General features: G+C 49.6%; 1 protein-coding gene across 1 annotated transcript; it reads right to left on the reverse strand.

The window, feature by feature from the left end:
* Nucleotides 1-7,528: 7,528 nt before the first annotated feature.
* On the reverse strand, nt 7,529-9,682 carry TMEM253 (transmembrane protein 253). Its single transcript, XM_008056479.1, has 6 exons — nt 9,575-9,682; nt 8,856-8,966; nt 8,707-8,763; nt 8,304-8,414; nt 8,036-8,182; nt 7,529-7,672 (listed from the first exon to the last, which is right to left on the reverse strand). The coding sequence occupies exons 1-6, from the start codon at nt 9,680-9,682 to the stop codon at nt 7,529-7,531; spliced, it is 678 nt and encodes a 225-aa protein (XP_008054670.1).
* Nucleotides 9,683-13,051: the final 3,369 nt, after the last annotated feature.

Genomic DNA, 13,051 nt, shown 5'->3' on the forward strand with positions numbered 1-13,051 from the left:
CCACTCACCTCAGCCTCCCAAAGGCGCGGGATTACAGGCTGAGTCACCAAGCCTGGCTTGGAAGAGATATTAAAAGTTATTAATTCAGGCCGGGCTCAGTGGCTTATCCTGTAATCTCAGCACTTTGGGAGCCGAGGCGAGTGGATTACCTAAACCTGCAGGTTTGAGTCCAGTTCAGGCAAATTAGCGAGACCTTGTCTCTACAATTAAAAAAAAAAGTTATTAACTCAACCATTCAGCTGATACTTGAATATTTATTTCAACAACCTATCAGTGCATGAGAAAGGACACTACACAAAACTATCTCTAACATATCCAGAGGTTAAGAGCCCAACTTTAAAGCAGTTTATCTTTAGAATGGTGGTCTCTTTCCTCTCCTTTTTCGGTCTAAGATTGGTCTCTCTGTAACAAGTAGCCATTGGACCCAGTTTTACTTCTTAGGTTCACAAAGAACAGTTTCTCTTCATCATAATTAGCTTTGAGGTTTATAAATGCATCTCTTATGCCATGACTTTAGCTTTACCTAAAGAATAAGAGTGGGTACAAAGTATTTTCCTTATGTATAAAGAGAGCACGTAAAGATAAAGACACAAAGCCAATAAAATTATATCTTGGAAGCTTAGACTTGGGGAAAAACATTATAAAGAAGAAAATAGGCCAGTCTTGGTGGCTCAGCCTGTAATCCCAGCACTTTGGGAGGCCGAGGCGAGTGGACTGCCAGAGTCAGCGGGTTTGAGACCAGCCCAAACCAACTTGGCAAGACCTTGTCTCTATAATAAAATAAAAATTAAAAAAAGAAGAATACAAGGCTGGGAGTGGTGACTCATGCCTGTAATACCAGCACTTTGAGAGCCTGAGAGCCTCAGTGACAGAGTGAGAACCCTACTCAAAAATAAATAAATAAATAAATAATGCATGCCTGGAGTCCCAGTACTTGGATCAGTGACAGAGTGACACCTTCTACTCAAAAATAAATAAATGAATAAATAAATAAATACCGCAATCCTGGAATTCCAGTACTTTGGGAAGCTGTAGAAGGAGAATGGCTTTAGGCCAGGAGTTTTAGACTACAGTGAACTATAATTGTGTCATTGCACTCCAGCTTGGTCAACAGAGCAAGACTCTGTCTAAAATAAAATTTAAAAAATGAAAAAAGAGGAAAACTTTACAATGGCAAGGGAAAATGGGCAAGAATCAACAACAACAAAAATAGTTATTAATTTGGGAAAGAACTTAGGAAAAGTTTCTGATAAGAAAAATAAATAGGCAGTTTTTTTCTTTTTTTTCTTTTTTTTTTGAGTTGGAGTCTCACTCTGTCGCCCAGACCGGAGTGCCACCACAAGCCTCGACCTGCTGGGCTCCGGAAATCCTTCCGCCTCTGCCTTCCAAGTAGCTGGAACTACAGGCTCGCGCTACCATACCTGGCTAATTTTTGATTTATTGTAGAGATGAGGTCTCACCAAGTTGCCCAGGCGGGTCTTGAACCCTCGGGCTCAGGCAATCCACTCACCTTGGCCTCCTGGGATTACAGGCTGAGCCACTGGGCCCGACCAAGGCGGTTTTTCTTTTTGAGAAACTTGCCCGTGACAGATCTTTCTGCCATGAATCTTCCTTTTTCTTTCCCTTCTTCTCACTAATAAACTGTTTTAAAACTTAAAATAAAAATAAAAATACACCAAAGACTCAGCTGATAAGTGGAATCAGCAAACATGCAACACAAAATATAATTGAGATAAGGTGCCAGGCACAGTGGCTCAAGCCTGCAATCCCAGCACTTTGGGAGACCGAGATGAGAGGATCGCCTGAACTCAGAGGTTTGAAACCAGCCTGAGAAACATGGTAAGACTTTGTCTCTACAATAAATAAAAAAATTAGCTGGGCGTGGTGGCACACGCCTGTGGTTCCCGTTACTCGGAAGGCTGAGGTGGAAGGATCACCTGAGTCTAGCAGGTAGAGACTGCGGTGGCGGTGAGTGGGCCACTGCAGTCCAGCCTGGGTAACAGAGTGAGATGCCAACTCAAAAAAAAAAAAAAAAAAAAAAACCAGGCAAAGAAGGAAAAATATAAAAGAAACTCAAAGTGGTTCCCATTAAGTAAATGGCATCCGAATTTTAAGCAGAAGAAACACACAGGCTTAGGAGCAATTCACCTCTAAGTATGGCTATCTCTGGCCTCAAGACCTCGGAAATTATACAAATAGGCCCTTCCCCTCTGAATTATAATAATGGGGAAAGCAGGTTGTAACAAACACCAAAAGCAGTTCTCTTCCTCTTCCTTTCAGTCCTCCCCCTTTTCCACCCCCTTCCTTTCTCCTCTTCCTCTGCCTCTTTTCTGAGAAGGTTGTGGTTAGGGGTTGTAGGGGCGGGGTAAAGTCAGGGGAGGGGCTAACAACTGGGAGGCAGTTGTAGGAATTTGCATTAGCAAATGGAAGATTTTTAACTGAAAAAAATATATATAATATATCATATATATTATTATTATTATATACAAGCATTATCACAATGAAAAAAACAGCACTAACTAAAAACGTGTTCCTGCCTTCTCTCATAAGCTGAGTCACGGCTGGGCAGCCAGCAGCCCAGCCCGGACAGTCTCTTCCACATTCCCCGTCCTCTGGAGATGGACCTCTGATCAATGCAGAGCATAGACCCCCATCACATTTATGGGAAACACAGTGACCACACCACTGCCCCTGTCCCGCTCAGCCCATCAATCAAATGTCGAATTCGCGGCAGCACCGGCTGAGCTCGCCCGGATGAGGGGCGTGGACACAGAACAACACAAAACCACAGAAACGGGTCTAGACAAGTAAAGGGAATGCAGAAACCCGACGGGGGCGCCTTCATTTCTCACTGAGATCAGCAGCATCCCAGCCCCAGATGGCGAGTGGCGAGAAGCCGCATTCACCAGGCCACGCAGGTCGGGCCAGCTCCAATGACTCCTGGGCAGTGGAGTTCACTGATTCCATGGCTCGTGGCCGGGATTGCATAACAGACACAGAGGCCCAAGGGGGTGCGGATGACCAGGAGGGGCCTCACGCCTCCCGTCTCAGGGCGAGACCCAAGTCTCCCGCCAGGCTGCGTGGGCAGCTGCCCGCGGGGACACATCGCAGGGGAGGGGGGCGGCGAGCGCCACACAGCGCGGAGAGGAGATTCTTTGCCCAGCCGAGCCACGGCCAAACGCCATTACTTTGGAAGAAGGCGCTTTGGGGGACCTCAGCCCCGGCAGCCGAGAGGCCACCAGGTGGCAGCAGAGGACACAGCCCGGGACACAAAAACCCGAGCCATCTTGCCAAGCAGCAGATTCAGAAACGGAAGAGGACTCGGTTGAGAAATATCGTCGGTTGCCTCTCATCATGTGTTCAAAGTCAGAATGACCGAATTTCGAAGACAGGAGCGAAAATTCATCAGCGCGGAGCCGCCGCAGAACGCAGCTGCGGATGAAGCCGCGTATGACGAACTGGATTTCTCCAGTGCTTAAGACCAGAGGTGGGGTCACAGCCTTTGAAAGCTGACGTCAGCAGAAACCTCGTCGCACTTTCTTCTTTCTGTGAAGTTCCAATTCAAGTAAAATGAGCGACCTCCAAGAGGCTGCCAAGCTGATGAAGGAAGGGGCGGACACAGTGGGTGGCCGGGAAGCATTGCAGCAAAGCAGAATGCTGTCATGGAGCAGCCAGGGACTCTGGCAAAAGGCAGCGTGGAGGGGAGAATGAGGAACACAGGACAGATCTCAAACACTCTTCATTTGCAGCTGGCAGAGGATGATGCACAGGAAAGGGGCATTAGCAGCACTGGGACTAGATCCCAATCTTTTGACTTCTCATCTAATGCACCTGCCGTCGTTACATATTCCCTTACCTCCCACTCCCTAACAAAAATGTTTCCAGACACTGCAAAATGTCCTCTGGGGGACAAAATAAACCCTTCCTGAGAACCAGTGCTCTAGAAAGATATGATTTAAAAGTTTTTTTTGTTTTTTTTGTTTTTTTAACCAAAAGGGCTTTGAGGCCGGGCTCGGTGGCTCAGCCTGTAATCCCAGCGCTTTGGGAGGCCGAGGTGAGCGAATTGCCTGAGCCCGCGGGTTTGAGACGCGCCTGGGCAACTTGGCGAGACCTCATCTCTACAATAAATCAAAAAATTAGCTGGGTGTGGTAGCGCGCGCCTGTGGTTCCAGCTACTCGGAAGGCTGAGGTGGAAGGATTGGCTGAGGCGGAAGGATCGCTGGAGCCCAGCAGGTTGAGGCTGCGGTGGCCGGGAGCGGCCACTGCACTCCAGTCTGAGTGACAGAGTGAGACTCCAACTCAAAAAAAAAAAAAAAAAGGTTTTGAAAACTTTGTGTATAATCTAAGAATCTTATATTTCACATTTCTACAAAAACTGTATCGTATACCCCAGACCTGAATTCCTACCATATGTTTGTATAATGCAGAGAATGACAATTGAAAGACTATAGACTGAATCTGGCTCTAGATTTTTAAAAAATATTAACATTTTAAATCAGATTTCATATTTTAAAAGTCAACATTTCTGACTTCTACTGGAAAATTGGAGCTTTAGCCCTACCAGGTCCATAGTCCCACATTGTAAAATAAATTGAGTGAAGTTGATGGGATTCAAGTATTTAAATAGAATGTGTACTCTCTAGTTTGCCACAGTTCCCACCACTCCCTATTACCTCAAACTCAATCTGCTTCACCTACTTAAAGCACTTCTTGCTTCTATAGACAATTTATTTTCAACAGTCAACGTATTATAGTGTTAAAGTACTTTTTCATGTGTGATTTTATTTTAGCTTTGATACCCCACTAAGGTGGAGGATAAATATAACCTCTATGTGAGCAAAATATAGTTCAGAGTGGTTTCATTTGCCCAAGCAGAGCATCTAGATTTACTGACTCCAAGTCCTTTATTTATTTATTTACTTATTTATTTTTGAGGAAAAATGTCTAAGAACTTCACTTAGGGGTTCATGAAACCAAGCCAAAGAATTTGCATGGGCATAACTGCTGGAACAGATGTCTCAACTGCTCAGCTGTTCAAGAATCACCATAAATCGGGCTCAGTGGCTCGGCCTGTAATCCTGCGCCTTGGGAGGCTGAGGTGACTGGATTGCCTGAGCCTGAGGGTTCGAGACCTGCCTGGGCAACTTGGCAAGACCTCATCTCTACAATAAATAAAAAAATTAGCTGGGTGTGGTAGCGCGCGCCCGTAGTTCCAGCTACTTAGAGGGCTGAGGCAGAAGGATCGCCAGAGCCCAGCAGGTCGAGGCTGCAGTGGCCGGGAGCTGCCACTGCACTCCAGTCTGGGCTGCTGAGTGAGACTCCAACTCAAAAAAAAAAAAAAAAAAAAAAAATCACCATAAATGATTAACCCTTTTTCTTTTAATGAAATATTTCTGCTTCCCCTCTCCTTCCAGGCATATGAAAAAAACTGCCCTTCCTGCCTCCTTAAAGTTCCGTTGGCTATATGGTTTGCTTTGGCCAATGAACTGAGTGGAAGGGACACGTGTTCCTTCAGGGCAGCATTTAGGAGCCACTGAACAACCTCAAGCTTACTTCACATTCTGAGGGGGCAACCTTAAGCCTCATGGTGACATGCAAGATTTCAAAACGGTGGAGCTCCACCAGCTTGGGTATCTGAATAACTTACAATGGACAGAACCCCTTGCCAGCCTATTTTGGACATGTAGAATGAGAAACAGACCTTTGTGGTGTTAAGCCACGGCGGTTTTGGCATTTGCCACAGCATAACCTAGCCTAAACCGACTGATACAAGGTTCATTTGCATGGTCACTGAGCTTCTCTAGCAACCAAGATGCAGTATCTCGACTTCTGATCATATCACTAAAAGCTGAAAGACAAAGCAAACTGTTGATTTCCTTCTCTCACCCTCCCCATCTACCACCACCTTGTGAATTTGAAGAAAAGTATCCTTTTCTCAGAGCCCTTCACACATGAGCTCTCCATTATTCTGGCAGTTAGATTGCGGGGAGGAAGAAATGAGGAGGGCCCAGATCTTTTCTCCATTCCACAGCCTGATCCCAGAACTGTCCCCTCCCACTAGTACTCATACTTAACCTTGTCATAGGAAGACTATTACCACCCCAAGGTGCCACAAGCAGAAAGGAGCCGCAGCTGGCGCCACTGCAATGTCAAGGCAAGGCAGCCAGGCTGCGCTCTATCCTCACCGGTGCCTGGGCTTGGCTAAGCCGGGAGCGGCAGCATTCTCTAGGGAAAGAAGCCTTCTCAAGTGGGAACAAAAATGAGTGTGAGGCGAACACCTATCCCGGGCACTAAGAGAATGTGGGGTGAGTTCTCTCGGTACTCCAGCTCTGGTCAATTTCTAGCGGCTAGCAAGCTGCCCGGCTGGTGCTACTGGGACTCCCAGTCTCCCTGGGTTTCCCCCAAGCCCACCCGAGCTTGACATCTTTGCACACCCGCAAAGGTCATCAACGGCGGGGGGTTGAGCGCAGCCAGAGCTTCAGCAACCCGACCGCAGCCGGGATCAAAGGTCGAGTCCGCCGGGAGACCGAGCCTGCGCAGTCCCGCTCCCGCCTTGGCGAGAGGGTGGCGGCAGCGCGGGCTCGTTTCGGCGGCGTGCTCGCAGGAGGCGGGAAAGTGTTGGGTCGGGTCGCGGCGTCCCTCCCTCTCCCTGCCCCGTCCACCCGCCTGCCCAGCGAGCCTGTCCGTCCTCCTCCGGCGCCCAGGCCCCAGGGGAGGGGGACCAGAAAGGCCCCGCGCTTCTGACTCATCATCTCCTACCCCTTTCTCGCGCGCGCTCCAAGTCTCAGGACTTCGGACTTGGGCACTCGTGCGAGGGGGCGCGGCGACAGCGTCTGGGAAATCCCAGCTCTGCCCAGCGCCAGCCCTCAGCCCTCGCCAGTCTCTGAAGCTGCCAGCGAAGGGGCGCACACCCAGAGTCAGCGCTCGGTTGCCGTGGCTGGGGTGGCGGCGCCCCAGCGCAGGACGGCCCGCCCGGCTCCCCCACGAGCGCGGGGGCCAGTGGTCGCGTCCGAGGAAACTCTCGGCTAGGCCCTGACACCGAGCGCCTCGCGTCACTCAGCAGAGATGCACAGCGCCCCCACGGCGGGAGGGCAGGCTCTTTATTTCCCAGTAGGCCACGGGGCAGCGGGGCATCCTGGGACTTGTAGTCTCCGCTGCAGTAGAAAGGAACCGGGTCGAAGGGGGAACTGGAGCAGCCCTGAACTGGACTCAGAGAGTTGGCGTGTGCGGGAACTGCGGCTCGGAGTGGATGGGATTATGAATGGTGGACAGAAAAGAACTGTGAAATGAGGCGGACTTGAGGCTGTATGGGGAAGCGGTGGGGAAGCAGCATATGAATGGAAGGGAGAAAGCAACTTTTCAGGGCAGTGAAGCACGAGGGAGGACTCTCGTCCAGGTATATCTTTCTTTAGGAGAGGGGAAGAAGAAGGCACCCCCTCCCCCGGAATTATTCATATCGGTCTCAAGGGAGTCCCGACTAGCTTCTGAGTTCCGTGGGGTGGGTTGCAGGACCCTTTGGAGAGCTCCCTCAGGGTGGAAGGAGAGCAGCACCTGCCTGCTCCCCTTGGCCTGCTTGCTCATTTGTTCTGTTGCCTGTGCTGGCCACCATGGGACCGTTCTCCAAACCAGGAACCTCCTCCAAACCAGGAACCTCCTCCAACTCAGAGAGTCCCTGAAAACCAAAGAGAGGTGTGAGCAAATTGTAGGGGTGAGAAAGGAGAAACCTAGGCTGTAGCAACTGCTTCTTCTTCCCCCGTTTAAAAAATAAAATCGTGTTCCCCATAGCCTTTCCAATATTTGGGCAGCCTCCTAATGCCTTCCCACTCTTCTAACCCCAATCATTTGGAAACCCGATCGCCTCTTACCCACTATTAGGGGAGAAATGGCCAAAGCTGAAAGCCAATTCGTTTCAGGCTAGGACCTCTTCATTTTCCTCCTGCCCCATTGTTTTCCCTTAAGTGTCACTGACCAGGACAGCCAGTGGAAAAATTAGCTGGCAGCCAGCTGCTCATGCTTTCCTCCCTGCCCTCAATACCTCCTGCAGCTCCTGGTAGTGCAGATTCTGGCTCCTGCAGCATCCTGGCTTCCTCTGGCTCAGCAAGAATAGGGCCTGCGCTGAGACCAGCACTCCTCCTAGGGTGAAGGCCTCCGTGCTGAGTTCCAGAACCAGCAGGCCAACCAGCTGCAGATAGACAGGGCTGAGGATGCTGCTGGGACCCGGTACCTGTTAACTCCTGCCCTTTTTCCTTCTCCATCTCTTTTTGCCCCCTCATCTTCCCACCTACTCCTTCATTCACCCGTACCTGGGAAGGGGCAGTTGGGGCAGATCCCAAGGCTGTCTTCATCACCTCCACCACCACCACGATGAAACCCAAGATCAAGTTGAAAGTGTTGAATATCATCATGGCCCGCACCTGCCAGTGAGCCAGCTCAGCCCTGCTCAACCCAGGGGACTCATTCCAACCTCAAGCCCCACCTGCACCCTAGCTGAAAACAAAACTCAGCTCCTGCTTCCCCACCTCCAAACAGGGCCACCAGCTCTTTTACTAACTTGCTCTTCCTCTTCAGTTTTTTAGGCCAGCCAGTGTCAGACAGCTCAGAGAATAAGTCAACACTTAGCCACTTATTTCCTAGGCGGAGGGGTGTGTGTGTGATTTGGGGGGGAGGGCGGTGGGCGGACAGTACTGCGTTCTCTTCCACTCTCACCTTCCAGAGGCGGGGTGCCCTGCGAAGCTCAAGGGTGACAATCCCAGTGAGGAAACCCTGAATGGTGAGAGGGGCAAATACTGACCTCTGGCCCCATTAGAGAGGGGACCCGAGGCCTTCCTTCCTCCCTCCCTTGTGGTGGGTCTTACTGAGGCTCCAGGCCCAAGAGGCAGCGCTGTGGCCATGTGACAAGCAGAGTTCAGGCAGGCGACTGAGACAGCAAAGGGCACGACAGCCACTGCCAGCCATAGCTGACTTACCTGGGGATGAGTGCACAGGGCAGGAAAGTAATCAACCAAGGGCAGTGAAATGAGTCATAATTAAAAATTAAATATCAGCTAGGCTCGGTGGCTCAACCTGTAATCCCGCGCCTTGGGAGGCTGAGGTGAGTGGATTGCCTGAGCCCGCAGGTTCGAGACCCGCCTGGGTAACTTGGCGAGACCTCATCTCTACAATAAATCAGCCGGGTGTGTAGCGCCCGCCTGTAGTTCCAGCTACTTGGAAGGCTGAGGTGGAAGGATCGCCAGAGCCCAGCAGGTTCGAGGCTGCGGTGACCGGGAGTGGCCACTGCACTCCAGTCTGGGCGACAGAGTGAGACTCCAACTCAAAAAAAAAACTAAATATCGTTAAAATTTTTCTGCCTTATGTTGTAGTTAAGTTGCTTACCTGTATGTTTCCCCCACAAAATAGAAGCTACTTGGAGATTAAAGGTCTTGCCTTGTTTATTTCTGTTTCCTTCTCCCACCTCCCACTCAGAGCCTAGCATAGTTTCTGGCACATGGTAAGTGCTCACTAAACATGGATGGATGGAATTGACTTGGGCACAAGTGGACATGCTGAGACTTCGGGTGGGGCAGCCTGGCCTCACCGCCAGCACCAAGAGGTGCCCACTCTGCCTGTGTCTCGCCCAGTGCTGTAGCTTTTCCAGACGGAGGTTGGATCTCTCCTGCTCTTGCTGACCAACTCTCTCTTCCATGGCTCCCTTGACCATAAAAGCTGGGTGCTTCCTAGGCTGGAAAAAATGCATCGTAGGTTCTGTCTGTCAGGAGACAGGATATACAGCAACGTCTCTTTCAGTTACCCCTCTGCCCAACTCCCAATATCCAGGGAGTTGAGGCCCAAGACCTCACACCTACCTAGTCTGAAGCAGGTACTCCAAAGGGATAAGACCCAATTGGGTCCTAGGACTCCTGAGTGGCTTGGTAGCTCAGCGCCGAGGACAAACTTGTCCTGGCAGAGAAAGGCTGTCAGGACTGGGGTGTGGTGGGGCAAAGGTCTCCATGGAGGCCTAAGGATCCAGGAAGTGGCCTGGGCAGTTCATTCCACAAGATGCCCAGCCCTGCCTCACTCTGTTCCGGTTTCCTATTGCTCCTGTTCTGCCCATTCTGGGTTCCTCTTCTGGTTTTATTCTCCTAGTCCCCATGGACACTATCACCCTGGACCTCAATTTCCCCTCATTTCCATCTAATCTTTCTCCTTTCTTTGGCTTCCTCCTCAAATTACTTGGTCTTCCCTAGAGAGATCCTACTTTGTGTCTGTATTGGTCCCCTGTCATTATTACTTGCAGCTTTGTCCCTAGACCAGGTAAGGTTTAATTCCACTAACTTTCCTGTCTTTCAATTTCTGGACAGTTTCATCATTTTATCTTTTTCCCTCCTCCTTTCTTCTTCTTCTTTTTTTTTTTTTTCTTTTCTTTTTTTGAGTAGAGGGTGTCTCACTCTGTCACCCAGACTGGAATACAGTGGCATGATCATGGCTCACCACAGCCTTGACCTCCTGGGTTTACACAATCCTTTCACCTCAGCCTCTCTAGTAGCTGGGACTACAGGTGTGCACCACCATGTCTGGCTAATTTATTCTATTTTATTTTTATAGAGACAAGGTCTCACTATGTTGCCTAGGCTGGTGGTTTCCAAGTCCTGGGCCCAACTGATCCTCCTGCTTCCGCCTCCCAAAGTGCTGGGATTACAGGCATGAGCCACTGTGCCTGGCTTCTCTCCCTCCTTTCTTGGAGGATTTACTCTGAATTGAACACTGACTAAGTGGATGGGGAGCCCTGTTTATAGTAGGGATTGTTCTTGACTTGATAATAACCTGCAGCTAGACATATATAAACGATAATTCGACCGGGCACGGTGGTTCACACCTCAAATACCAGCACTTTGGGAGGCTGAGGTGAGGATTGCTTGAGCCCACGGGTTCGAGACCACCCTGGGCAACTTGGCAAGACCTCATCTCTACAATAGATCAAAAAATTAGCCAGGCATGGTGGCACATGCCTATAGTCCCAGCTACTTGGGAGACGGAGGGGGGAAGATCTCTTGAACCCAGCAAGTTGAGGCTGTGGTGGCTGTGAGCATGCCACTGCATTCCAGCCTGGGAAACAGAGTGAGATCCTAACTCAAAAAAAAAAACAAACAACAAAAAAGATAATCCGCAAATGGTCGGTCTTGGGAAGGATACTGTTGCAACAACTAATATTTTTGAGAGTAGGTGCCTTGCAGCCAGACAGATTTGTACTAGTCTCTAGCTCTGCTGCTTTTCCAGCTGTTTGACCTTGGATATATTATTCCACGTATTTGAAGCTCAGTTTTTTTACTGATAAAAGGTGGCTAACATATGACTGTGGAGGGTTGTTGATTTAGTGGGTGCCTAATAACCATTAGTGATGCTGATGAAGTTTTGCTGATGCCCATATATTAAAGGGTTTTTTCAGAAGCTAAGCTGGGGACCTTCATTTCTACAGTAAGAAGCAGAACCAGCCGGGCCCAAATATATACTCTATAAAGGAAAGATAGGGGCCGGGTGTGGTGGCTCATGCCTGTAATCCCAGCACTTTGGGAGGCCGAGGCAAGAGGATTGCCTGAGCCCAGGGGTTCGAGACCAGCCTGGGCAGCTTGGCGAGACCTCATCTCTACAATAAATGAATTTTTAAAAAAATTAGCTGGGTGTGGTGGCATGTGCCTGTGGTTCCAGCTACTTGGAAGGCTGAGATGGAAGGATCGTTTCAGCTCAGCAGGTCAGGGCTGTGGTGGCCATTACACTCCAGCCTGGGCAACAGAGTGAAATGCCAACTCAAAAAAAAAAAAAAGGAAAGATAGGAAAGGCCCATCTTGGTGTAGAGCCTGAGGTCTGGAGGAAACTAGACTTCTGTTCAAGTCCAGATCTACCCGGGTGCCCTTGGGCAAGTTCCTTAATCTCTCTGTTCCCTTATCTACAAAGGGAAGTTAATAATACCAATCTCAAGGGGTTGCCTTGAGCATTAAAGGAGAGGAGCTTAGCCTGGCATGTGGCACATATAAATGCTCAATAAATGTTAGTGGCTATAATCATCATCATTATTATTATTTATGATTATTGATGATAGAAGACCAAGCCAGAAGACCCTTGGGAGTTAGGAGGCAGGGTCCTGGGAGGCAAGTGGCCTTCTTTATAAGCCACTGCTGCTCTGCTCAGTGCTGTGCCAGTATCAGTGGAGCACAGTATCCACTCTTTTCTTTCCCGGGAATGGGAATCACGTTTTAAAGGGATTCAGAACTGTTGTGTCTCCTCCTTCCTCCTCAGTCCCCATGTACATTAATTTTATTTGGTGGCGATGTGAGCTGTTGGGCTTGCACTGAGGGTCCCCGAGCTTGTAGGCCAGTGGGGAAAGACTCCTTGAGCCTCATTTTCCTTAACTGTAAACGAGGACTAATTATATGACAGAGGGTTGCTGTAAGTGTTATATCCTGTTAAATACGTGAACAGGCATTCAGTCAATATTGACTAAATCTGGGTACGCTAGTTGCAAGTTCATAGCCCCAGTCTAGACTACCATCTCCTCAAAGGAAGGTTCCTCGTCCCTCTCGTCGGTACATCCCCCACGGCGCCGAGCACAGTGCCTGGTACTTAGTAGGCACTCAGTAAATATTTGTTGTATTGAAGAGCCATCAGAGTGACTTGAGGAATGGAAAACAGAATTCGAGAGGCAGGAGCGGGAATTGTTTATCAAGAACAGAAAGGACCGAAGAGTAACTTTAATAATGTTTCTTATACGGCCGACATTAACTATCTATCATCGCTCCTCCTCCTCCCCAAAAAGAGAGACAGAAATTGTAAGGGAGAGGCTTTGAGATAAAACCCCAGGAAGAACTTCCCGAGTCTGTGCATGTTGGGGCAGAAAGAGCGGCAGAGCCAACTCCTTCCCTGGTATGTCCGGGTTCGGGGTGGGAGGAGCAGCGCGGCTTGGAGGCTGGGGGAAGGACGAGATGACCTTTCCAAATCTCTTCCAGTCTCCGGCTGGAAGCGTCTGTGCGCCCCACCCCCGCTCCCTCCCTGCCTCCCTCCCTCCGACAGCGCCCCCCGT

Source organism: Carlito syrichta, unplaced genomic scaffold (assembly GCF_000164805.1).
Source record: "Carlito syrichta isolate Samal-C Ts95f unplaced genomic scaffold, Tarsius_syrichta-2.0.1 Scaffold302382, whole genome shotgun sequence".
NCBI lineage: Eukaryota > Metazoa > Chordata > Mammalia > Primates > Tarsiidae > Carlito > Carlito syrichta.